This window comes from Mobula birostris, chromosome 23, assembly GCF_030028105.1.
Source record: "Mobula birostris isolate sMobBir1 chromosome 23, sMobBir1.hap1, whole genome shotgun sequence".
Taxonomy (NCBI): Eukaryota; Metazoa; Chordata; class Chondrichthyes; order Myliobatiformes; family Myliobatidae; genus Mobula; species Mobula birostris.
The window spans coordinates 48,387,258-48,411,925 of NC_092392.1; the positions used below are offsets into that span (position 1 = coordinate 48,387,258).

The 24,668-nt window shown below is 43.3% G+C and overlaps 1 protein-coding gene across 1 annotated transcript in view; it reads right to left on the reverse strand.

Moving 5' to 3' along the window:
• Positions 1–24,668, reverse strand: part of rerg (RAS-like, estrogen-regulated, growth inhibitor) — a 71,876-nt gene that overhangs the window by 22,509 nt on the left and 24,699 nt on the right. The window contains exon 3 of the mRNA XM_072240993.1: positions 92–148. Within this exon, the coding sequence (XP_072097094.1) occupies positions 92–148 (57 nt within the window). The remainder of the gene's footprint in view (positions 1–91; positions 149–24,668) is intronic.

The following is a 24,668-nucleotide window of genomic DNA, read 5'->3' on the forward strand; positions in this document are numbered from 1 at the left end:
ATGCTTTCACTTTGTCTTCCTGGAATTACTTTAACCAAGCAACAATCTCATGGTGCGATCAGATCATTAATAGTATATAAATGACACTCACCCAGCGTTGGATCATATTCCCAGATGAATCTCTTGGTTAGAAACCTGACCACAATAGCTGCAAAGAAAAGGAAATGAGGTCATGACTAATAAAAGCCAATCGTGTTACAACTAAGAAATAGTACAATCTTTAATTTAGTGACCAGATAAGTGTGAATGAATAGCGCCACGTAATCCAAGTATCCGCGGCATTACATTCAATTGCCTTTTAACTGATTGAAGGAAGGTTGCTTCACGCTGATAAATTCCACGTATCAATTACCCTTCCTTTGGAAACCGAGCAGGTAACCCAGTGGTGCAGCCAGTAGCTGAGTTCTATCCTGACATTGGGCACTGCCTGTGTAGAGTTTGCAGGATCTCTCGGTGAATGTGCGGGTTTCCCCTGGGCACTCTGCTTTCTTCCCAGACATGTGTGATGTTAATGGGCCCCTGTGAGTTTCCTCCAATAAGCAGGCAAGTGACAGACTCTGGGGAGAACTGATAGGACTGCGGAGGAGGGGGAATTAATTGAAGATGAGTACATACGGATTTTTGATGGTTGGTATGGGATTGCTGTTTCCATACTATGTGACTCTTTATCTCTTTTATTATTCAAGATAAATTACTTCTCAAACATACCCCCAACCAGCTTATGCCTCCTTTAATCAGTTTGAGTGACAGATCTGACCATTAACTTATTAAACTCATCAAGTATCAGCCATCACCTGGCAGGAAGCAGGAATGCACAACTTTAAACGCCTCATACCAAAAGTATAAACCAGAGACAGTTGTCAAAAACTCTGGTAGATAGCGCGTCTTTCAGATTTTTTTAAGACAAAGCAGTACGCATCGCTTATGGAGTACCAAAAATTAAATCCATCTTCTAAATGTACAAGAAAACCTATTAAGTTCTTTTAAGTCATGACCTTCTAAAATAATTGTTGGGCTACATAGTTTGAAAAGGCAAGCTTCTTCCAGTGCAATAAAATTAGCAGAACATCATTAAACACAGCAGTTCATCCCCCCCCAGGTCCAGGTCAAAGAACCTGTGGGTCAAAAAAGGTAAATTTTTGTAATACTCATTACAACAGCCTTGTTCCATTTACAACTTACTGTAGGATGAGGTTTCTTTTTCCAATTAGTGTTCCTTGGTAACTCACTGACTTTAAGTTTTTCCAAAGTAAGTCGTTACAAAGCAATTTACCAGTTAAGTTGCACCAATTTATGAGTAAAGTGCAAAACAAATTCACAGCAGTGTGTTCACTCACCTCTAATCAGATAATGTACTGCGACAACTGATAGTCATTGTTCTCATGGAACACAGCAAACTCCGAGCAAAATAAGGTTATTGGTCCATGTTGTCAATCCATCAAAATGGTCATTAGTGTCCTCATCAGAATTTTGCATTTTCTTGCTCCTTTTCACGTGTACATGAGAGTTCTGCCATGGCTGATCTGTTCCTCAAACCTATTTACTTGCATTTGCCTTGTAACGCCTGGTAGTCTTAACTAAGAACCTACCAACTGCATCCTTGGCAATTTGAAATGATGTGGCAACTTTTGAAGTATGACTCCTGAACTTCAACTTCCAATTGACATGCTTCTTGATTTACGGACACAGTTCTGATTTGAAAATGATAATTTCTCCTGGATCTCCCCACTAGAAGAAACATGTTCATTACATTTTTTTATTTTGAATCACTTTGTTTTTAAATTTGTTTTTGATGTTAATCTTTTAAACTCAGTGGAGATTAAGCCATGTTTATATAGCCTGTCTTCAACATTTATCTCACTCATCATCATGAATATGCCTTTAACTCTTCTGTGCCTTTCAAGAAAATCAGTGCCAGGACAGATGGTGTCTGATCAAGACTCAGTACAAAGCTTCACCCTGAAGTCAACAAGTTGAGTTAGTTGTCAAGTGCACAAGTACAGTGAAGTGCAGGGACAATTAAAAATTAGCTCACAGCAGCAGTACAGGCGCATACGATACTGTGCAAAAGTCTTAGGCACATACAGTGTATATAGTTAAGGTGTCTAAGACTTGTGTACATACTGTATTTGTCAATATTGAGCAGAGAGTGCATCTGTAATTCTGGCGGGAGCAAAGGATATTGGGAATGGTTGAGGGGTGTAGGAGAGGTGGCAGAGACGGAGTGCTGGGCGGGGGAGGAGGGGGCACGGTGCCGGTGGTGCAGGTGCAGATGCACCCAGCCCTGAGATTCCAGGCAAGGCCATTTGATTCCAAACAATAGGTTTATCGATCAATACAGAGTGTCTCCCCGGTACTTCCTGCCCCCCTCCTCTTTTCCCAACCATAACTCCCCTCTCCCTGCCGCCTTTACGATATCAGTCCACAATAGAGACCCATAACAGAATCAGGTTTATCATCACTCACATATGTCATGATTTTTTTTTGTTTTCTGTGGCAGCTGTACAGTGCAATACACTGAATTACTACAGGACTATGCAAATGTCTTAGGCACCCTGGGTATATGTCTAAGATTTTTGCAAAGTACTGTATACTCAGAAAACACTATCACTTTTGAATTACCCTCATGGTAAATTGAAAACTTCATTTACATCTCAACACAAGTGACATGTACTGCAAACGCCTCTGCTCATCTGAACTCCTAATCTCTCAAAGAAATATTCCCCTTTGCCTGGTAAGCGCAAACTCATTCTTTCATCACCCTGAGCGCACACCATCATTGTGCTGCTGCTGTAACCTATGCCTCCTTGCTCAATTGATCTGGTAAGGAAAAGAATTAGGATGGAGTACTTTGGGAGCACAGACAGTGACAACTCCGCAGACACCAACCGTTACCAAACTGGATGACTCCATATTGGAGATGTGGGAACTATATTGGGATCAAGAAGAACCCCTGGCCAGCACAGACTCTTTTCCCGTGGGTGTTACCTCTTCTCTTCTTTAACTCTTCATGGAGGGTGAGGGAAACCGGGTGTGTGTGCACATAGCTATTCAGTTTTGGAAATTCAGGTGTTTGCTAACTGAGCCAATAAAGGTAGCTGTCAGTAAATACAGATCTTCTCTGTGCCTCACTGATGACTATTACTGAGGGATAATCTTTGTAACAGCATTAACGAGCCAGGAACCCCCAAACAAACTACTATGCAAATGTTGCACGGAGCAGACATTTGCTGATTAATTTTGGAGATTCTTGCATGAAACGGACTAAATGAAATTCTGAATAAAGAATGAAGTTCACACATAATCAGTTTCAAATCTTCTGACTCACCAGTTGGATTTATTTGATCTGTAAAGAAACCTCTTCTATTAACTTTCCCATAATACATGACTATTCTAAAAGTCTTCTTCATTATCCAATTCATATTAAATCTTTGTTCATTGGAGTTACTTCAGAAAGCACTCAGATACTCAGTTGAATCACACAAGTACAGACCCATGGATCAGTACAAGTTTTAGAGTTATGGAATCATTTATCACAAAACTGTCACGTCCACATTGATCATCTAGAACCCGTATACCCTAATTTTGCAGAAATCCAATTCTATTCTCCCCTCAGATCCTGCCAACCACCTGCAAACTATGATCCCACATAATGTTGAGATGTCAGAGGAAATTGAGCACCCAAAGGAAACCAGTGGGGACACAGGGAGAATGTGTGAACCTACACTGACATCACCCAGACCACCTGAACCACGTGGAGGCAGTTACAGGGATCATCTCCTTCAATTTATAACCAGTGGCACAGGATACAAAATGACGAGAATTGGCCATTATCTGAAGGCTCCTGAATGGCATGCTTCAAAAACACAAGAAATAGAAAAAGGAGGCTATTCAGTCCTTTAAATTCTCTCTGCCTATAACCTTTTACCTCCACAACACTTTCCAGCACTGTCCTCATTTCTTTTGACTATCTTAATATCTAGAAATCTAATCACCTCTGCTTCACATGAAGTTAAATGCAAATGTTCTACAGGGTCCCCATGCAGAGAATTCCTAAGGGTTTACTATTCGAGTGACCAAATTTCTCTTCATCTCAGTCTTAAATGGTCTATCCATCTTCAGACTGTGCCTCCTGGACCTAGACTCCTCATTCAGTAAGAACATCCTCCCAGCAACCAGCCCTTTAACAGTTTTATGTTTCAATGAGATCTCCACTTACTCTAAATTTTACAATTTTTTTGTTCAAAATTCAGATTTATTTATCACACATACATAGAAACATACAGTGCAATGAGATACTTGTGTTAAAAAAAAACACACCCGAAGGTGTGCTGAGGGCAGACCACAAGTGTCACCACACACTCCAGCACCAACACAGCACACCCGCGCTGCTTGGCAGAACAGCATAGAACACAAGCGACAAGAAGCCCCATTCCTTCCTCCAACACACAAACATACACAGTCCTCCAACCCCAAGACAGGCTGCCTTCAGCCTCCAGCAGGCCCGGACTCACAGACAATGGGCCTTGAGCAGCCCAAGCAGACTTGCAAACACTCAAGCTCTGACCAGTGGGCCTCAACTTCCAGACTTCCTATTTGACCCTGGGGCCCCAATCCTCTGCTTCGACCCCAGGACCTGCTGATCAATGTACACTAGGCCTCAAATTCCAATCTCACTGACTCGCAAATCCAGGGGTTCATCCGTCCAAGTTCCTCCTGACTCCTGAACCCAACATCAACTTGTTGAACCTGATTGGGGGGGGTGGGGGGGGGGGTCACTGCCCTTTTTTGGTCTGCTGGCCCAACCTCTAATTCCACCCCCCCCACACATCCCAGTCCCTAAACCCTAACCTGACCCATAACTCCCCTCTCTGCCCCCAAAAGCATCCTTATGAACCTAAAAAAAGAGAGAATAAATCAGCCATGATGAAATGGCGAAGCAGACATGATGGGACAAATGGCCTAATCCTCCTCCAATGTCTTACAGTCTTAAGTCCCAACACACACTAAACTTAATGCCGGACACAATCCTACCCCCACCCCTTATATACAACAAAATGTCAGTCCCAATCCAACCTACCTGATTCCCAGCTTCCCCCACAACCATGCAATCTAATACTGCTTGAGATCTTCAGACTGATCCCAAACAATCCCTTCCCCTAACATGGCACTCAGTGATGCTAGTACACTTGAGGGATGCCTACTCTGAGGAAGTTTAAATCTCTTCTTCAACCGCAGTTCAGTGAGACCATCTCTCATTGCTCCCCCTCTGTGATCTCTGCTGCCCCACCCACCAAGCTTCACCTATCACCTTCCAGCTACCCTCCTTCCCTTCACCCCACCTTTTTACTCTAGCGTCTTCTCCTTTCCTTTCCAGTCCGCAAGAAGGGTCACTGCCTGAAAAGTCGACTGCTTATTCGTTCCCGTAGATGCTGCCTGACCTGCTGAGTTCCTCCAGCATTTTGTCTGTGTTGCACTGGGCTCCAAGAGTCTTACTTCCCCCAAAAGACCTATGCAAGCAAGTAAATACTGTCATACACCCACTGCCCCTCTACTCTCCACCCACTTTGGCTCAACAGCACACCTAGCATGCCTCTTAAATCAACTATAATTGCTAGGCAAGAACATGCTGAAAATAAGGAATGGTTAAAAAGAATTATGATGTATTATTTTGATGAAAGGTCATTGTTCTGTAATGCTAACCTCATTCTTCTTTCCGCAGATGTTATTTGACATCAGTTTTTGCCACTAATTTATGAAAGATTTATTGTTTCAGTTCATCCAGGTTAATGTTCAAAGCTAGACTGACTCCAGTGAATTTGGTCTCATCTATCAGAGGACTCAGTTGGGCTTGCCATGGGAACTACAGATGACCTGTTTTCAATGTAGAAATATCACCTCATAAGTCAGCCTGACACAGCCAACAGGTTGGATAATTATTGCAAATGCTGTGAGGAAAACTAGATCTGCATCTTGGACAAATAGCAAAGGGAAAGAAAATGTAATGATCCATTATGAGCAATTTGACTAACAAGGAACACAGTGAACGTCAACAGTACTGTCAATGGCCTCTCCAGCATTCTGTTTAAGCATAGCTAGATATTCCATTAAGTTTGAGAAAAGCCATCCGCTCATTCAATTCCATATACTCACTTAACCAATCTAGTACCAAAAATCATTAAGAAGGCACCTATATTTTGTGATGGTCTATGAATAGATCATTTCTAACCTGTAACACTTCTTGAGAATTTTTCTCAACTCAGCGGCTTCAAATTTGCTCCCTGTGACGGGGTCCTGAATTACCCCTATAAACTGTGCTCGATTACCCCTATGAACTGTGCTTTTGAAAAGAGAGAGAGATATTTAACACAAACACCTTGTTTAAAAGAGAGAGAGAGAGAGACGAAGAGTGTTCACAGGCTGTTTATACTTTCTCCGAGGACACTGCCTGCTTGCACATTCTTACACAGAGAAGGGAGGAGCTGTTTGAGGGACAGTTGGTACTCAGTACGGGGAGATAAATAGAAGGTCAGATGATAGACCAGGGACACATGGTTTTGGACACTGAATGAGCTTTGTTGTGCCCACAGAAAAGGTGGGTTTTGGAGGATCGATCAGCGGCTCTCGCAGTGTGAAAAGGGTTCGTGACCAGTGGGGAGTTATTTGTGTGTCCAACACTCACCTGGGTTGATAGCTCCACCACAGAAGAATGGTCCCTTTTGTTGTGGTCACAATCAGTGACTTTTAAAGGATTTCGGAGGACAACGGGAAGATCGACGGCTCAGCTCATCTGAAGACTCAAATCTCTCCCTCTCCATCACTACCCAACTCAATACCATGAACTGAACTGAACTTTATTCATCATCCTAAGACTATCTATTTTCCCCTAGACTTGAAGAAGCTTGGTTTTCATACTCAATACCGTGAACTGAACTGAACTTTATTCATCATCCTAAGACTATCTATTTTCCCCTAGACTTGAAGAAGCTTGGTTTTCATATATATATATATATATAGATAGATAGATAGATAGATAGGATGCTGTCAAAGTTGTATGCCATCTTGGTCAATGTCTCCCATCCACTACATAATGTACTGGTTGGCCACAGGAGTACATTCAGCCAGAGACTCATTCCACCGAGATGCAGCACTAAGCGTCATAGGAAGTCATTCCTGCCTGTGGCCATCAAACTTTACAACTCCTCCCTTGGAGGATCAGACATCCTGAGCCAATAGGCTGGTCCTGGACTTATTTCATAATTTACTGGCATAATTTACATATTACTATTTAACTATTTATGGCTCTATTACGATTTATTATTTATGGAGCAACTGTAACGAAAACCAATTTCCCCCGGGATTAATAAAGTATGACTATGACTATATATTCATTGCCAACCTGTTTGATTTATCTGCATTTATATTACTGTATTGTGTAGTTACTAATAAATATTATTAGTTTATAGCAATACTGGACTCCAAGGTGTTTTCCATTTCTGCTGGTTCTTTAACCCGTCACGGGGTACGTGACGCTCACACCAATTTAAATTTATACTCTCTACTAACATTGACATGATATTTTACTGTAATAGTCTGGAATCATTTACTTATTCTACCAAATGTCTACTTCAAAGTAATATCCCCTCCTCCCAGCACCAAATTCCTATACACCCTCAACCAATCTTTCTGAGCTAAACAGCATTCTCCCCCATTCATTTATATTCCTTTTGAAGGCATAATGAAAAGTGCACCTGAGATAACATGCGCATTCTGGTTAAAGCATTATAAAGTATTACAATAATGGCTATATGCAAATCGATAAAACTCTGACTAAACCATAGGTAATATGTTATCAGTGTAAAATATGTCATAATGCAATTCGACAATTTGCTACTTAGAGATGGCCCTTCAAAGAAAAGTTTTGTTACATTCATTAGTGAGATGTAGAGAGAGCAAATCTGGTCATTGGTGTAGGGTGCAAGAAACATGCAAAAATCCAATGCAACAATTCAACTCAAGAAGAATAGACTTTGTATTTTTTCATCTGCATTATATAGGTTAAATCTGAAAAGCTTCCAGAAAACATACGATAGAAAACCAAAAGGAGAAGACAAAAGGCATAGTAGGTATGCATAATTGAAATTGAGACAACAGCATTATTGTAAAAATTCTAGCCAAGAACTCTGTTGAATGAAGGTTACACATACTAACAATCACTACAGAAATATATAAACAAAGCAATATAACTGATAACGACTATATTGAAACTAATTACACTCACCAAAGCTGTTTCTATAGCGAGACTTACACAGCATGGAATGCACCATTTAACCCAATTCGTCCAGGCCAACCAAATCGCCCATCTGATCAAGTTTGCCAGCATTTGGTCCACATACCTCTAAACATTTCTTATTCACGTGGCTGTCCAAATGTCTTTTGGATGTTGTAATTGCACATGCCTCTACCACTGGCAGCTCATTTCATACAACTATCACACTCTGTGTGAAAAACTTTCCCCGCAGGTTCCCTTCAAATTCTTTCCTGTTATACCTTGAATCTATGTCCTCGAGTGTTTATCTTCCTTACCTTGGGAAAAAGACTGTGACCATTCACCTTATCAATGCCCCTTATGATTTTATATACTTCTGTAAAGTCACCTCTCTGCCTTTTATGCCCCAGGGAATAAAGCCCCAGTGTCTCCTTACAACGCAAGCTCTCCTGTCCTAGTAACATCCAGTTGTGTGCCTGAACTGTATTAATTGTCAAAACACGATTGTCGCTATTTTCTATTGACCTCATCTTCCTTCATTAGCTTCATTACAACAATTGTGAATACTGATTACATTCATTAACACTCATGCAATTACTGGGGATGCATGTTGGCTTTGTACCAACAGTCTGCAGTCCACGATAGCTAGGATGTGAGACTGAATTGCTGTCACTTGCCTTTGGTAGGTCAAATTAATTACCGTTTTCTTAAACCCACAAAGCGGCTGCTTACTTCAAGACAATTGGAAGAGGATTGTTTATAGCAGAAATTTTTTAAAAATAACAGATTCAATTTGCATAACAGAGCAAGGCATTCCAAAGGCATCACAAGGGGGGTAAAATGGCACTTCGCACATCTGGTAAACCAAAGTCAGAGGTGTGAAAAACCTACTTGCTGCCAGATACCGAAGATGAGCATTGGAGGAACTCAGCAGGCCAGGCGGCACCTATGGAAAGGAATAAACAATTGATATTTCAGGCCAAAACCCTTCATCAGGACTGGTGAAGTGTCTGGGCCCAAAACGTCAACTGTTTCTTTCTTTCCATAAATGCTGTCTGGCCTGCTGAGTTCCTCCAGCATTTTGAGTGTGTTGCCTTAGATTTCCTGCATCTACAGATTTTCTCCTGTAAGGATGAACATTACAATCATCAATAAGTATGAGTCACCATCTCTTTATATAACCACCTTCATTCAGAAAAAAAAACCTTGCAACAGCTCAAACAGAAGCCTTTCAATACTGCTGCCTTCAAACAATGAACATACCCCACTCAGAGGCAATGCAATAATATGTCAGCATGTCTTCCTGTGGGAGACAGGAATAGCGAATTAACGAATTCTGAAATTGCTGGAAATCTTGAGCAAGACACACAAAATGCTGGAGGAACTCAGCAAGTCAGGCAGGATCTATGGAGGGAAATAAACAGTCGATGTTTCTGGCCGAGACCCTTCATTAGGACTGGAAAGGAAGAGGGAAGAAGCCAAAATAAGGTGAGGGAAGGGGAAGGAGTACAGGCTGGCAGGTGATAGGTGAGATGAGATGAAGGGGTAGGTGTGTGGGTGGAGAGGTGGAATGAAGTGAGAAGCTGGTAGGGGATATGTAGGAGAGGTAAAGGCCTGAAGAAGGAATCTAATAGGAGAAGGTTATAAGCCATGGAAGAAAGGGAAAGAGGAGGCGAAACAGATAGGCCTTCTTCTTCAGCCCTTTACCTCTTCCATCTATCCCTCCCTCCATTCACACACCTTCCCTCTCACCTTGTCTCATCTATCACTTGCCAGCTTGCACGTATTTCTCTCCCCTTTTTGTTCTGGCTTCTGCCCCTTTCCTTTCCAGTCCTGATGAGGTGTCTCCACTTGAAAGTTTCACTGTTTCTTCACCCCCCCCCCATAGATGTTGCCTGATTTGTTGACCTCCCCCAGCATTTTGTGTGTGTTGGACAAGACATCCTTGAACACTGCCGAATCTTCCTCAAACTCTTTGATCACAAACACATTTTCCTTAATCTGGTTCAGAAAGAGGCTGAGTCACTGATTTATTTAAGTTAGAATAATTTGTGTTGCCATGCAGACAGTTTGCAATATTTGCTTCAGAACCATACATTTCACACCTTTTAATTTAATTTTTGGTGTTTTTTTTTGTTGCTGTATTAAGAACTCAGGAAGTGTTGCAGTGCACAGTCAGAGACAGCCTACCAATTTACACTATTTAGGAAACATCTGGGACACTACCAGACCCAAACACGAGGAAATCTGCAGATGCTGGAAATTCAACCAACACACACAAAATGCTGGTGAACGCAGCAGGCCAGGCAGCATCTATAGGAAGAGGTACAGTCAACATTTCGGGCCGAGACCCTTCGTCAGGACTAACTAAAAGAAGAGATAGTAAGAGATTTGAAAGTGGGAGGGGGGGGATCCGAAATGATAGGAGAAGACGGGAGGGGGATGGATACAAGGCTGGAGAAGGGAGAGGATCATGGGACAGGAGGCCTAGGGAGAAAGAAAGGGGGAGGGGAGTGCCAGAGGAAGATGGAGAGCAGGCAAGGAGTCATTGTGAGAGGGACAGAGAGTAAAAAGAGAGAGAGAGAGAAAAAAGGGGGGGAAAGGAAAAAATAATAAATAAATAAATACCCCATCCCTTATTTATTTACTTATTATTTATCACCTCTCTCTCTCTGTCCCTCTCACAATTACTCCTTGCCTGCTCTCCATCTTCCTCTCCCTAGGCCTCCCATTCCATGATCCTCTCCCTTCTCCAGCCTTGTATCCCTTTTGCCAATCAACTTTCCAGCTCTTGGCTCTATCTCTCCCCCTCCCGTCTTTTCCTATCATTTCGGATCTCCCCCTCCCTCTCCCACTTTCAAATCTCAAACTATCTCTTCTTTCAGCTAGTCCTGACGAAGGGTCTGGGCCCGAAACGTCGACTGTGTTTCTTCCTATGGATGCTGTCTGGCCTGCTGCACTACTAGACCCAGAAGGACAGAAATCACAGCCAATCTTGGACCACCAGTGAAGGCCAAATCTTCCAAAGTCTTGGTAGTTGTTGCAAGAGACTTCAAATATTTATATCACTTAACATCCTGCTTCTGAGAATCAAGCCACAAATATGTGTCTCAATTCCATATGGGCAGCTCCTTTGCTGTTCTGGAGTCTAGTAATCAATCTCATCACAGTAGCAGGCATTATTATACACTGGATCTGATGAGGCCTCATATTGGGAGTCCAGCCCCAGTGGGTTGGATGAAGGCTTCATCCAGTATCCAACACGCCTAGACCCAGGTAAGTTTTGATTGCCAACTAATTGTGACAGAATTAAACCAGAAGGAATAAGGAATTTGGTCAGTATCTGTGTTAAAGGCATAACTGCTCTTGTAACTTGAGGAGTCATGGTAGCATAGCAGTTAGCTCGGCGCTTTACACTACAGGCAACCAAGGTTCAATTCCCACCGCTGCCTCTAAAGAGTGTGTACGTTCTCCCCGTGAATGCATGGGCTTCTCTTCAGGGACTCTGTTTTTTTCCCCAGAGTCCAAAGACGTACCAGCAGGTAGGTTAATTGCTCATTGTAAATTGTCCCGTGATTAGACCAGGATTAAATTGCTGGGCAGCATGGCTCAAAGGGCTGGAAGGGCCTATTCTGCTCCGTATCTCAATAAATAAATTTGGCCTTTGTGAATAAAGGTTTCGCCCTCAAACAGAATGCTGCCATTGTTTATCACTTCTTAAAGGAAATCGCGTTTAATAAAACATTTTTTCTCTATTTAGTGCATCTACTTAGCTTGTCCTCTGCAGGGCCACAATCAGCTGCTTCACTACGAAAGATCAGGAATCTTCTTTCCATGCTTCCACATAATGCCCCAGTGATGCAAAGACAGGGAGAATCCACCCTGTAAAACAGGGGTTCCCAAACTTTTGAATGCCATGGACCAATACCATTAAGCAAGGGATCTGTGGACCCCACAGGTTGGAAACCCCTGCTCTAAAACTTGTACTCCCAGCCACTTCTAGACCTTCAGTTTAAATATGCAGACTTATTTTCCCAGTTCATCCACTGCAAAATGACAAATATTTACAAAGACAAACTAAAAGTCCTAAATGAAGTGCCACTGACAAAGTATTGGAAGCTGGGACTAAGATGTATTTCTAGTACATGGCGCTTGGGAAGGGGTAATTGGCTTATTATTACCCCGTGTACTAAGATACAGCTTAAAGCTTTGTTTTGTACATCTTCCAAACAAATCATTCCATACATAAGTACGCTGAGGTAGGAGAAAATGAAAAACACCGAGTAAGTATCGCAGATATTCTTGATAAAAGCTGCAAATTCTGCCAGCGTGACTCAGTTTAACTTTCAGTGTCAGGACGGTGGGTGCAGTTGTCATGTGGAAGAAATTATAGCCCAACAGGACGTCTTATTTTCTTCCTTTGCAAGCACTCACAGATTACTTTAACCCCTCCAGTGATTATACCTTTGATTTTCATGTGCACAGGCATCAACACAGAAACCAACCACAATTGGGTATGCTCACACTTTACATTGAAATGGGATCAACAAACATATAAACACACGAATGAGCAGTAGCAGTAGACCATTTGGCCCCTCACACCTGCTCTGCCTTTTCAATAGACAATAGGTACAGGAGTAGGCCATTCAGCCCTTCGAGCCAGCACCACCATTCACTGTGATCATGGCTGATCATCCACAATCAGTACCCTTTTCCTGCCTTCTCCCCATATCCCTTCACTCTGCTATCTTTAAGAACTCCAACTCTTTCTTGAAAGAATCCAGAGAATTGGCCTCCGCTGCCTTCTGAGGCAGAGCATTCCACAGAACCACAACCCTCTGTGTGAAAAATTTTTTCCTCAACTCCGTTCTAAATGGTCTATCCCTTATTCTTAAACTGTGGCCTCTGGTTCTGGACTCCCCCAACATCAGGAACATGTTTCCTGCCTCTGGTGTGTCCAATCCCTTAATAATCTTACATGTTTCAATCAGATCCCCTCTCATCCTTCTAAATTCCAATGTATACAATTTCAGTACCATCACAGCAGATCTGACTGCAATCTCCACTCTACAGTCCCACTTACCAGAACTAACATTTCGCCAATAATCTATGGCTCCCTTAAAAGATATTCAAAACTGCTTCCACTTGAGTTGCAAAGACTCATGACCCACTGAGAGAAAATATCCTGCTTCATCATCGTCAATGGTGAGCAATCTATCCCGTAGTCCTGGATTCCCCCTGAAAAGAGAGCATCTTCACCACCTCCAGCTATTAATACCCTTAAGGAGCTTATAGATCCCAATCAAGTCCCGTCTCACTCTTTAAAACTGCAGCAGATACAAGCCCAGCATGTTCAGTGTTCTGTTTTTTCCCCCATAAGACAACGTGCCCATTTCCCTGCAGCCTCACTGCTTGGATAATCCTGGAGTGGCCCAAAGTGGGGCACAGGTTCCATACTTCAAGTGCAACAGCAGTCCAATCAGACAATCAGCAGTTCCCTGTAGACACGGCAAGCAATTCCTCCAACTGCTCCAACAACCTACTATCTGAAGAAATCATTCTCCTCTTGATAGCTGGGCCATAGAGATCTGAGTAACCTTCATCACAACAACCAGACCTCACCCACAGTCAAAGGGTTCCTTGTTCTTCTTCCTGCACCTGCTAACACGTGTCCACATTGTCAGGGACTGACCTCTAGGCTTTGACATCTAGGCATTGTAAATAGGCATTCTTGGCTGGAGGATCCCTGGCTTTGGAAGCCCACCACGGTCCAACAAATAATCAGAAAGAACCATGTAATACAAAGGGACAGTGACATTGCCAAGTATTTCACCAGAATCCAAAACTTGGGAAAGTTCCTAATACATTGTTCCAGGAACATTACTGAAATGTCATCCCTTTGCTGAGAATTACCTTCCTGTTTCTCCAATCTTAGGATCCTCAAACAGGGGAAGATTGTATCTCAGAACAAATTATCCTCAGAGTGTTAAGCACTGCTTTATACCTGCTTTCTCCTGTAAGGAACGAAGGACGGACAAGATTTATTATGTTATGAAAACTAACATTGAAGCAGCTTGTGTCAGAACGTTGAAAGAAAATTGAAGTCTGTTTCATGTGGATGAGAAGACATTCAGTTTTGAGATAATTCAAACAGCAGATACACTTCTTCTTAAAAAGCATTGATGTAGTGAGGTTAAATTGTAAGGCAAAATGCTCTCTGAACATTTTCAAATGATGCGACTGTGAATTGAATACATTTGAAGTGTTGCAATGGCCATCTATCTTTGGAAAATGCAGCTAATTTGGGTTATACTTGGCCACTCCAACAAGGCTGTCAGGACAAGGTTCCTCTGCTACCAATATCGAGCTCTTTAAAAGTCTCTCTTTCTTATGAGGAGAGATAGGGCACAGTCCTCCACCTCTTCACACCTGTCAGAATTACTTCTACACAACCTTGTGCCTCATTACTTTGTTGTCATCTGATCCTGTTGAGGAAATTGAAGGTAACACCAGACATGGAACTTCCAAGACAGGAAGAGCATGTTGATAGCAGAGTAGAAGTCAATCATGTACAGATTAAAAGCATAATTATCCAGTGGTCAGCAAAATTTCATAAGGAAACAAAATAATCACTTTTTAAAAATTCGGGGGAAGATGTGGGTTTCCTCCAGGTGCTCCAGTTTCCTCCCACAGTCCAAAGACGTACCAGCTGGTAGGTTAACTGGTCATTGTAAATTGTCCCGTAATTAGGCTAGGGTTAAATCGGGAGTCGCTGGGCGGCACAGCTTGAAGGGCCGGAAGGGGCTGTTCTGCTCTGTATCTCAATAAATAAGTAAGACGGGTCCTCTGCAGAAACTGGTCCCAGCCTATCCTGGTGGTTGGGGCTCAAACATCCTGCCAACAGCACGGTCTGCCCCAAATGACCACATAACCTCCAGCCTCTCCAATGGGAGTAACAGCCCTCGAAGAATCCATCCAAAAGCACTTCAATGCTTACTTACGACTGAAAAAGGTTTGCTCAATAAAACCATCCCTGGGAGGCAGCAGCTCGATTCAAGGGTAGTGTTTCTGCCACTACTGATCGAGATCCAATCCATGACTAAGGCACGTGCTGGCTTTTCTGCGTAATACAACACGCACTGTGTTACCAGAGGTGTCATCTGTAAGTACACTGTGGAATCTTCTGTTACTCATGGAATCAGAGTCAGCCATCAAGGTCCCACTGCATTCTTCCAAGACCAGCAGGACAGCCTTCCCAATATTTTGGCAAACATTAATTTCTCAAACTGTAATCAGCAAAGTGATCCAACGAGGCAGCTCATTTCTGTCTATGGATGCTTACTGTGTGCAAATAGGCCAATATAATTACTTCTGCACTAGTAACGGCAGTTCAGAAGATAACTTATTGCTTTAGAAGAAAGGGTGGTGAGGTGGAGATACGTCTCTACCACAGGAGGTGTAATGCGCTCCTTCCCTCCGCTAGCCTGCAGGTCCTGCTTAGCCACCCCTCCGCTTCCCACCACCAACAAGGGTCACGTGAAGTGGAGGATGGTCATATGAGCAGCTGATGCATATCATAAGTCCTGGTTATGTGACCACTGATGCCAGGTAGACAATCTCTGATGAGTATTGATAATAGCTAGGGTCACCCGTCTTGTAAAGACACTGCCCAGAAGACAATGGCAAACCACTTCTGTAGAAAAATTTGCCAAGAGCATTCATGGTCATGGGACCCATGTCCTATGACACAGCACATAATGATGATGATGATGACAAGAAAGGTGATGATTTACATAATTTCATCAGAAAGTTTAAGTGAAATAATGTGCATGAATGGATAATAAAAATAGAAAATAGAGAAAAGGGTTAAATACCACCCTTCATAAAGAGAAATGGACGAGTTGGAAACTCCAGGGACGGAGAGATGCTGAGATCAAACCCCCATCTCAATGTCTTCTACAGCTGAAAAGAAGAAAGGACAGGAGTGCCAGGGACAGGGGTTGATGCGGGTGCAGACATAACCAGCCCTGAGACACCAGGCAAGGTCACCTGATTCCGAACAACCAGTTTACTGATCATTATAGAATGTCTTTCTGGTGCTTCCCGCTCCTCTCTCTCTCCCTTCCCCTTTTCCCAACCATGATTCTCCTCTCCCTGCCCCTTCCCACTCTCGGTCCATAATACAGACCCATATCAGAATCAGGTTTATCATCACTCACATATGTCATGAAATTATTTTTTTTTCTTTGTGGTAGCAGTACAATGCAATATGTAAAGTTATTACAGAACTGTAAACCTGAGTACCAACCCCCCCACCCCCCACCAAACCTTTACTGGACTTCAGTATCAAAATCAGAATCAAGTTTAATATCATCATCTTATATGACATGCGATGTGTTGTTTTGCAATAGCAGGACAATGCAAGTATATAAAATTATTAAGAAATACAAAATAAATAGTGCAAGCTAAAAAGGAATAATGAGGTAGTGTTCATGGAAACATATTAAAGGCATCCATTAGTCTTGTGAGACCATGGATCTGCGCCTAGAAAGTCTTCACTCTCCAGGGTGCAGGCCTGGGCAACGTTGTACGGAAGACCAGCAGTTGCCCATGCTGCAAGTCTCCCCTCTCCATGACACCGATGTTATCCAAGAGAAGGGCAAGGGCCGATACAGCTTGGCACCAGTGTTATCACAGAGCAGTGTGTGGTTAAGTGCCTTACTCAAGGACCCAACACACTGCCTCGGCTGGGGCTCGAACTCACAACCTTCAGGTCACTAGTCGAATGCCTTAACCACTTGGCCACGTGCCCACATGGAAGTATAGACCATTCAAAAACAAGAAGAGGGCAGGTCCCAGATGGTGAGGGTCCTTAATGGAGGATGCCACTTTCTTGAGAGAATGCCTCTTGAAGGTGTCCTCGGTGGTAGGGAGGTTGTGCCCATGACAGAGCTGGCTGAGTATACAACCCATTGCAGCCTCTAGCAATCCTATGCATTGGAGCCTTCATACCAGGATATAATGCAACCAGTCTAAATGGTCTCCATTATACATCTATAGGAATTTGCAGGAGCCTTTGGAGACTCCTCAAACTCCTAACAAAGAAGAGACACTGGTGTGCCTTCTTTGTTTTTACATCAATGTGTCGAGCCCAGCCAGTCAAAGTTACCTGTCATAGTGGGGCGTTGGGGAGTGGACCCAAATGCAAGACACAGACACTGAAATACTAGGAACAGGACAGAGATAACCAAGGAAGCAAGGGAGAAGCGTAGCTGGACACGGACACAGGCCCTGGACGAGACCAGGATTCAGAGTCTGGGCTCGGACTTGGACTAGAAACACGGGACCCGGAGGTGGAACTAGGAACGAGGAGCCTGGACGAGGAACACGGGACCCGGAACCAGAGCCTGGACAAGGACTCGGAACCTGGGTCTTGACTCGGAACTGGAACCCGGGTCTAGGCTAGGACTCGGGACTAGGACCTTGAAAAGGACAGGATGTAGCTACAGGACAGGACGAGGAATCTCCAGCACTGGACTGGGCAAAGAACTCCTGGGCTGGGCGAGGAACATGGACTGGAAGAGGCACCAGGACTGAGTGAGGACACGAAGCTCAGACTTGGACAGGGCTGGAACATGGTGCCTGGACTTGATCTTGGAACACAGGAACACAGGAACACAGAACACAGAACACAGAGCCTTGGACTTGAACTGGATGCTCAGAGCCTTAAACATGGACTGGATGCTCATAGCCTTGGACATGGACTGGACGAGGTACTCCAGGGAAGGACGTGGCTCTTGGACTAGGTTTGGCTCAGCTCTTGGACTCGGCTTGGTTAGGCTCTTGGGTACAGAGCCGGGACTCCTCCTTGGAGCACAGGACCAGGACCCTTTCTAGGACACAGGGCTGCCGAGGACACGTGCCGAGGGAACTGCCGTGGGGCTCCCGAACTGGATGAGGGACACGAGAACACAAAGCCTTGACTTGGACAGGACTGGAACTTGGAACACAGAACACTGAGCCAGGTCCCCTCCTTGGGAACAGGACTTAGGGCCAGGGCTTTACACAGAGTCAGGACCCCTCCTTGGGAACAGGACCTAGGGCCGGGACTCTTCTTCGACAGAGACACTAAACACAGGGACACAAAGAGATAGTCCCAAACTCAACGACAGATAGTTCCTTTTCTTGGCCTGGCAAGGCTCCAGTCTCACTCCGGCAGTTGAACTTGACAGGGATGCAGACAAGGCTTCAGACGGAAAGGGATGGGAAGAGTCCAGTATGGAATCGTTGGTTTGAGAGGTATTTATGTGCCAGACCAAAACAAGAATCAGGTGCCTCAATTAAGGCACCCAATGGAACAAAGGAAACCCAGAATAAGGAATCAACGGACTGGACCGTGAACCTGAATACAGTCTTCACAGACCAGATGGCAACATTATCTTCCTGTGTATTGCTCCTATCTGACTCATCATCCTTATGTGCTGTGTCGTATGACGTGGGCGATCATGGTCTCATGACCATGAATGTTCTTGGCAAATTTTTCTACCAAACTGGTTTGCATTGCCTTCTTCTAGGCAGTGTACTTACAAGACAGGTGACCCCAGTCATTTTAACACTCTTCAGAGATTGTCTACCTGGCACCAGCGGTTGCATAACCAGTACTTGTGATATGCACCAGCTGCTCATATGACCATCTACCACCTGCTCTCATGGCTTCATGTAACCCTGATGGGGGAGCTAAGGAAGTGCTATACTTTACCCAAAGGTGACCTGCAGGTTAGCGGCAGGAAGGAGTGCCTTACTCCTCCTTTGCTAGAGACACATCTCCACCCTGTCACCTACGTCTAGTCTACCTGACTAGAATAGCTAAGTTCCTGTGTAGGATTGATGTCAGTGCAGCTTAGTTAAAGATCAGCTTCTGTCTATCAAAGAAGAGCAGAGCTTCTGTCTAAACAGAGAATGTTTTAAATCAGGCAAGACAAGAATTTCTGTTCTAAATACCTGAAACAAAGCTGGGTAGAGTTTATATGAACCCAAGGCAAAACACGACCCATGCTATCCAAACCCAAGAGTTAGACTCCAGGTAGAGTCAAAGCAAAGAGAGCCTTCAGCTGTTCCAATTCTCAAATTTGTCATCTAGACAAAGAAAGATTATAGTTGACAGCAGCTTTTCGATGAACTATCATTTGATTTGAGAGGGGAATTCTCCAAAAATGAATTAAACTACAGGACTACAGGCTGCAGGGCAGAGTGATGCAACAGGCGAGTTGAAGGCAGAATCAGAAAAAAGGAATAAGGTTACAAACTCAGCTTAGTATGACCAAAGAACAACAAAAGGAAATCAAATCAAGAAAATATGCAACTTTCAGCTCCATATATGAAAGCCAACTGTTCATTCATCAGCAATGGCTACAACTTAGAGGCGTAACCAACTATCACAGTTTCATGATCCTCATAATTGGTGCAAGACTGGATCCTCAGTATATGGCTGATAATATAACATTACAGCAGGGACAAAAGAAAATCAGCAAAGAATATTTATAGCACACAGAAACCAAATATTCACTCTGTGCATACTGGTCGCAGGCTGGCAAAGAAATTTTCTCCAGCATTTTGTGTGTGTTAATAAAGAAACAGAAATAAGGAGAAATTTGTTTAGCCAGAAGGTGGTGAATCTGTGGATGGCTGTGGAAACCAAGTCACTGAGTATATTTTAAGCGGAGATTAATAAGTTAGTAAGGATGTCAAAGGTTACGGAAAGAAAGCAGGAGAGCAGGGTTGAGAAGGAAAATAAGTCAGTCATAATCAAATAGTGGAGCAGGATCAATAGGCTCAATGGACTGATTCTGCTCCTGTGTCTTATTGTCTTATGCTTGATCTTGCAAAACTGTTTAAGAGGAAGATTTATGCAGCAATCCTTCGTTGCCAATTGAAAGTTTCACTGGACATCCATGGAGAACAGTGAACTGAAAATAGAGTATTACAGTATTCTCTCCGACCCATGCCTCTGTTCAGCAAGTTTTCTTAATGACTGCATAGCATTATTAAAATATTCCACTATGCAAATAACCACAAATCACAAAGTAAAACTGGGGAGGAACTAGAACTATTCATCCTGGCTTCTACAGACAGTGGTGAGCTCTGAGTACTAATCCTCTCCAAAGCACAAGTGCTGCCATTTCAAAAGCAGGTGCTGGATAACAGGCAGAATGGGCTTACGAAAATTCATCCATTATTAAAATCAGCTTCAAGTATATTGGAGAGTTGCATTAAATTCTAAAAATAATTGATTCCTTAAATCTCTCTGTGGTCAGCAGAGAAAAGACGATTATCAATTCGACCCAGTTTCACCCTCTTGCTGCATCAGTGATTTGGCATGGAAGCAGAACGGGAAGTTTATTCCCAGACAAAGCAAATACAGTATTTAAATTTAATAATTACGCTTTCCATTGCTTTTTAAAAGATAGTTAGCATCCTAGTTTTAAATAAATCACATCTCTTAACATCTTACCACATACTTATAAATGTCCCACACCCACTGACAACGCATGTGGCTCCTCACAAGTAATGCTTAAGTGAGCCACATTGGATTTCCATTTTGACTTTCTACTCTGGAGATACACAGGAAGACCTAAGATTAAGAGACTGGTGGTGTGTTTTAATTAAATGTTATTTTCTCTCTGGAGCAGTGTTATGGTTACAGTTAGGATTCCTCTCCTGCATTCGCCATGCTGAGTTTAGCAATACCGCAACTTCTGAGTCAGTTTAAGAACACATTTAGAGTTCACTCAGCTTTTTAAAAGTGTTTTTTTTCCTTTTTAAAAAAATGAACGTAACAGGGTTGCAGAGTTCTCAGAGATGAGATTCACAGATTCGCCCCTGCAATTTCAATACACGACATTGCATCAAAGAACAAGTCAAGACTGAATAACCTATTTTATCTCCTCGGTCAGAGAAAGTGCATGGTGATTATAGATCACAAACTAAAAAGCAAAATGATCAAACCAGCGTCATGTGTAGCAACGGATCTCAACCTGAAACATACATTCAGTCAACACACATCAAAGTTGCTGGTGAACGCAGCAGGCCAGGCAGCATCACTAGGAAGAGGCCAAGACCCGTGTCCTGACGAAGGGTTTCAGCCCGAAACATCGACTGTACCTCTTTCTAGAGATGCTGCCTGGCCTGCTGCGTTCACCTTCAACTTTGATGTGTGTTGCTTGAATTTCCAGCATCTGCAGAATTCCTTGTGTTGCGTTTCTACATACACTCAGTGGCTGCTTTATCAGGTACGCCTGCCCGTCAATGCAAATATCTAATCACCCAATCATAAAGCAGCAGCTCGATGCATAAAGGCAAGCAGACAAAGTCAAAAAGTTCAGTTGCTGTTGTTCAGACCAAACATAAGAATGGGGAAGAAATTTGATTTAAGTGACTTGATCTCCGGGGATTTTCATGCACAACAGTCTCTAGACTTTACAGCGAATGGTACGTGAAACAAAACACATTCAGTGAGCTGCGGTTCTGTGGGCGCAAACACCTTGTGAATGAGATGGCCAGACCGGTTCAAGGTGACAGCAACTCAAATAACCACACCTTACAATTGCAGAAGGGCATCTCTGAATGCACAACACACTGAACCTTGAAGCCGATGGACTACAGCAGCAGAAGACCACGGACATACACTCAAACCTTTAAAACCACTCAGTGCAGTAAGATGGAAATTGGGACTCAATAAATTGTGCTTACTTAACTTGCTTTGCAGAGCTCTGTCAGTACATATTAGAAATGGTGGCCCAAAAGTGTACATTTCATGTATAGATTAGAGGACTGAGAGGGAGGAAGATTTAGGTTGGGAATTCCTGAACAGAGTATCTGGCCAATCACCATTGGCAGTGCATTAATTTATTTAAAAGCTCACCCTTGATATACAAGTAATTACCCAAAAACTTTCAGCTAACTACAATGTACTGTTTCAGAATCAGGTTTAACGTCACTGGTTTTGGTCATGAAATTTGTTATGCGGCAGCAGTACATTATAATAGATAATAAAAACTGTAAATTACAGTCAGTCAGTGGGTGCCATCCCGATTCTGGGGTTGGCGGCTATGCACCTCCATCTTCTTTGATCTTGCGACAGCCCCGAGTACAGCCTCTCCTCCAGTTTGTTCTCGCTGGCCGCCTTGGCACTGCCCGCCGCCACCCCGCCGCACTCGAGCCCGAGGCCGTGTCGGCCTCTAGTCACAGCCGCTTCTTCGAGCTCGGCCCTTCCTTAGGCGGAGACCTTGGGCAGGTCCAGGCACACGGTGTAGCGCCCAAGCTCATCATGTCTCTTCTAACTAAGTGCACAGCCTACGATTCGTAGATACACGGTGAGGTTTTAATCTCTTCCATGGAAGACGGCCATTGGCTCACAAGGAGCTCATCCACCCTTTGTCAGGTCTTGTTTTTTTTTTAGTCCTGCTGGGTGTCCTCACACCCTCCTCACCAGACCAAGTCCGGTGGGGGAGCCGGTCCAAGTCGCCAACCACTCGACCACGGCCCCCGGCTGAGCGCTGGACGCCCACCCCCCGCCGAATCTCTCCGAGCGTCTGGCGCCCGAACAAAAACCATGGTCCAGCGGCCGGCGACCAAACTGGAAGTTACAGTAAGTATATACAAACTTACATATTTATAAAGTTAAATTAAATAAGTAGTGCAAAAACAGGAAAACTAAATAATGAGGTAGTGTTCATGGGTTCAATGTCCATTCAGAAATCTGATGGCAAAGGAGAAGGAAATATTCCTGAATCACTGAGTGTGTGCATTCACGCTTCTGTGCCTCCTCCCTGATGGTAGCAATGAGAAGAGGGCATGTTCTGGGTGATGGGGGTCCTTAATGATGGATGCTGCCTTTTTGAGGCATCCTTTAATACTCACTGTGACGCATATTGAAAGAAAACAGCTGAACTTTGCACTACTAATTATGTTTTATTAAATCATGTGACATCCAGCATCTCAAACATTCTGGCATTCTAATTCACTAAACCAGCTTGAGACCTGGCAAAGCACCAACCTGGATATAATTAGTCCAACACACTGGTGTCGCCCAAGTCCACTGTGGCCTTCCACGGACACAGACACAGGTCAACACCTCAAAACTCAACTGGAGATGATCTATTGCTTCATCAGCACTAGGAGGGGTGATGAGTGCATTTTTCAAAACTTAAACCAATCAGGAACTTGCAACATCTGGGACATGTGCCTCAGCAACACCTGTACTTATATACCTCTAATGGTAATGCCTCTAAAGGGGTTTCACAGGACTGTAATTTGATATTACAAAGAAGGCAACAGTAGAGCAGGTGACAAATGTTTGGCCAAAGCTCTAACACTTTGAATAAACCTAATTCCAGTGACCAAGTATTTGGTGGAAACTACGGAGGGAATTCCACCTTAAGATCCAGATAGCTGAAGGTATAGTTATAAACACGAGAAGTTCTGCAAATGCAAGAAATCCTAAGTAACACACAAAAAATGCTGGAAAAACACAGTAGGTCAGGCAGCATCTATGAAAATGAATAAACAGTAAATATTTCAGGCTGAGACCTTTCATCAAGACCAGAAAGGAAGGGGGAAGATGCCAGACTGGAGAGGAGGGGAAGAGGAAGGAGGACCAGCTAGAAGGTGATAGGTGACGCCAGGTGGGTAGGAAAGTTTAAGGGTGAGAGATGAAGGAATCTGATAGGAGAGGAGATTGGACCATAAGAGAAAGGGAAGAAGGAAGGACACCTGGGAGAGGTGATAGGCAGGTGATGAGAAGAGGTAAAAGAACAGAGTGGGAATAGAACAGGGAAGAGGGAGGAGATTAGTAAACGGCCCTGGTTGAAGAAATGCAGAGCTTATAGTTTGTTTTAGGGATGAAGAAGAAGATCACAAACACTACGTATCTGAACACAAGAAGCCGTCATAGTTTCACTTAGCTAATGCTTTCAAAGCTATTTTACAAGTCCTGATGCTCTTCAATGATTTTTCTGTTAAAAAGGAATTAAGTACTCAGAAATATGAGCTGCATGATACCAACTATTTGTGTTGCTATGAAAATAGTATTGCCAAGCAACTGAATTTATTATCTTTGTATGACCTGGAACAAATAAACCCTTACCTAGTGGATCACCATCTTTAAGGAGGCAGATTTATTTCTTATTCCATTCTTAATCATGACGGGATTAACAATGGGATTAGTAATTCTTAGCCAAGTTCTTATGGGGTATGTTTCAGATAGCTGAGTCTCTGCAGAGGGAGAGTATTTGGACGATCTGACGTCACAATGTTAGCCACAGCATCTGCCAACCTTGATGTTTGTTTTTTTGGTTCTTCTGATTGTTTGTTGTTAACTTCCACTTCCAGCAATCTCGCC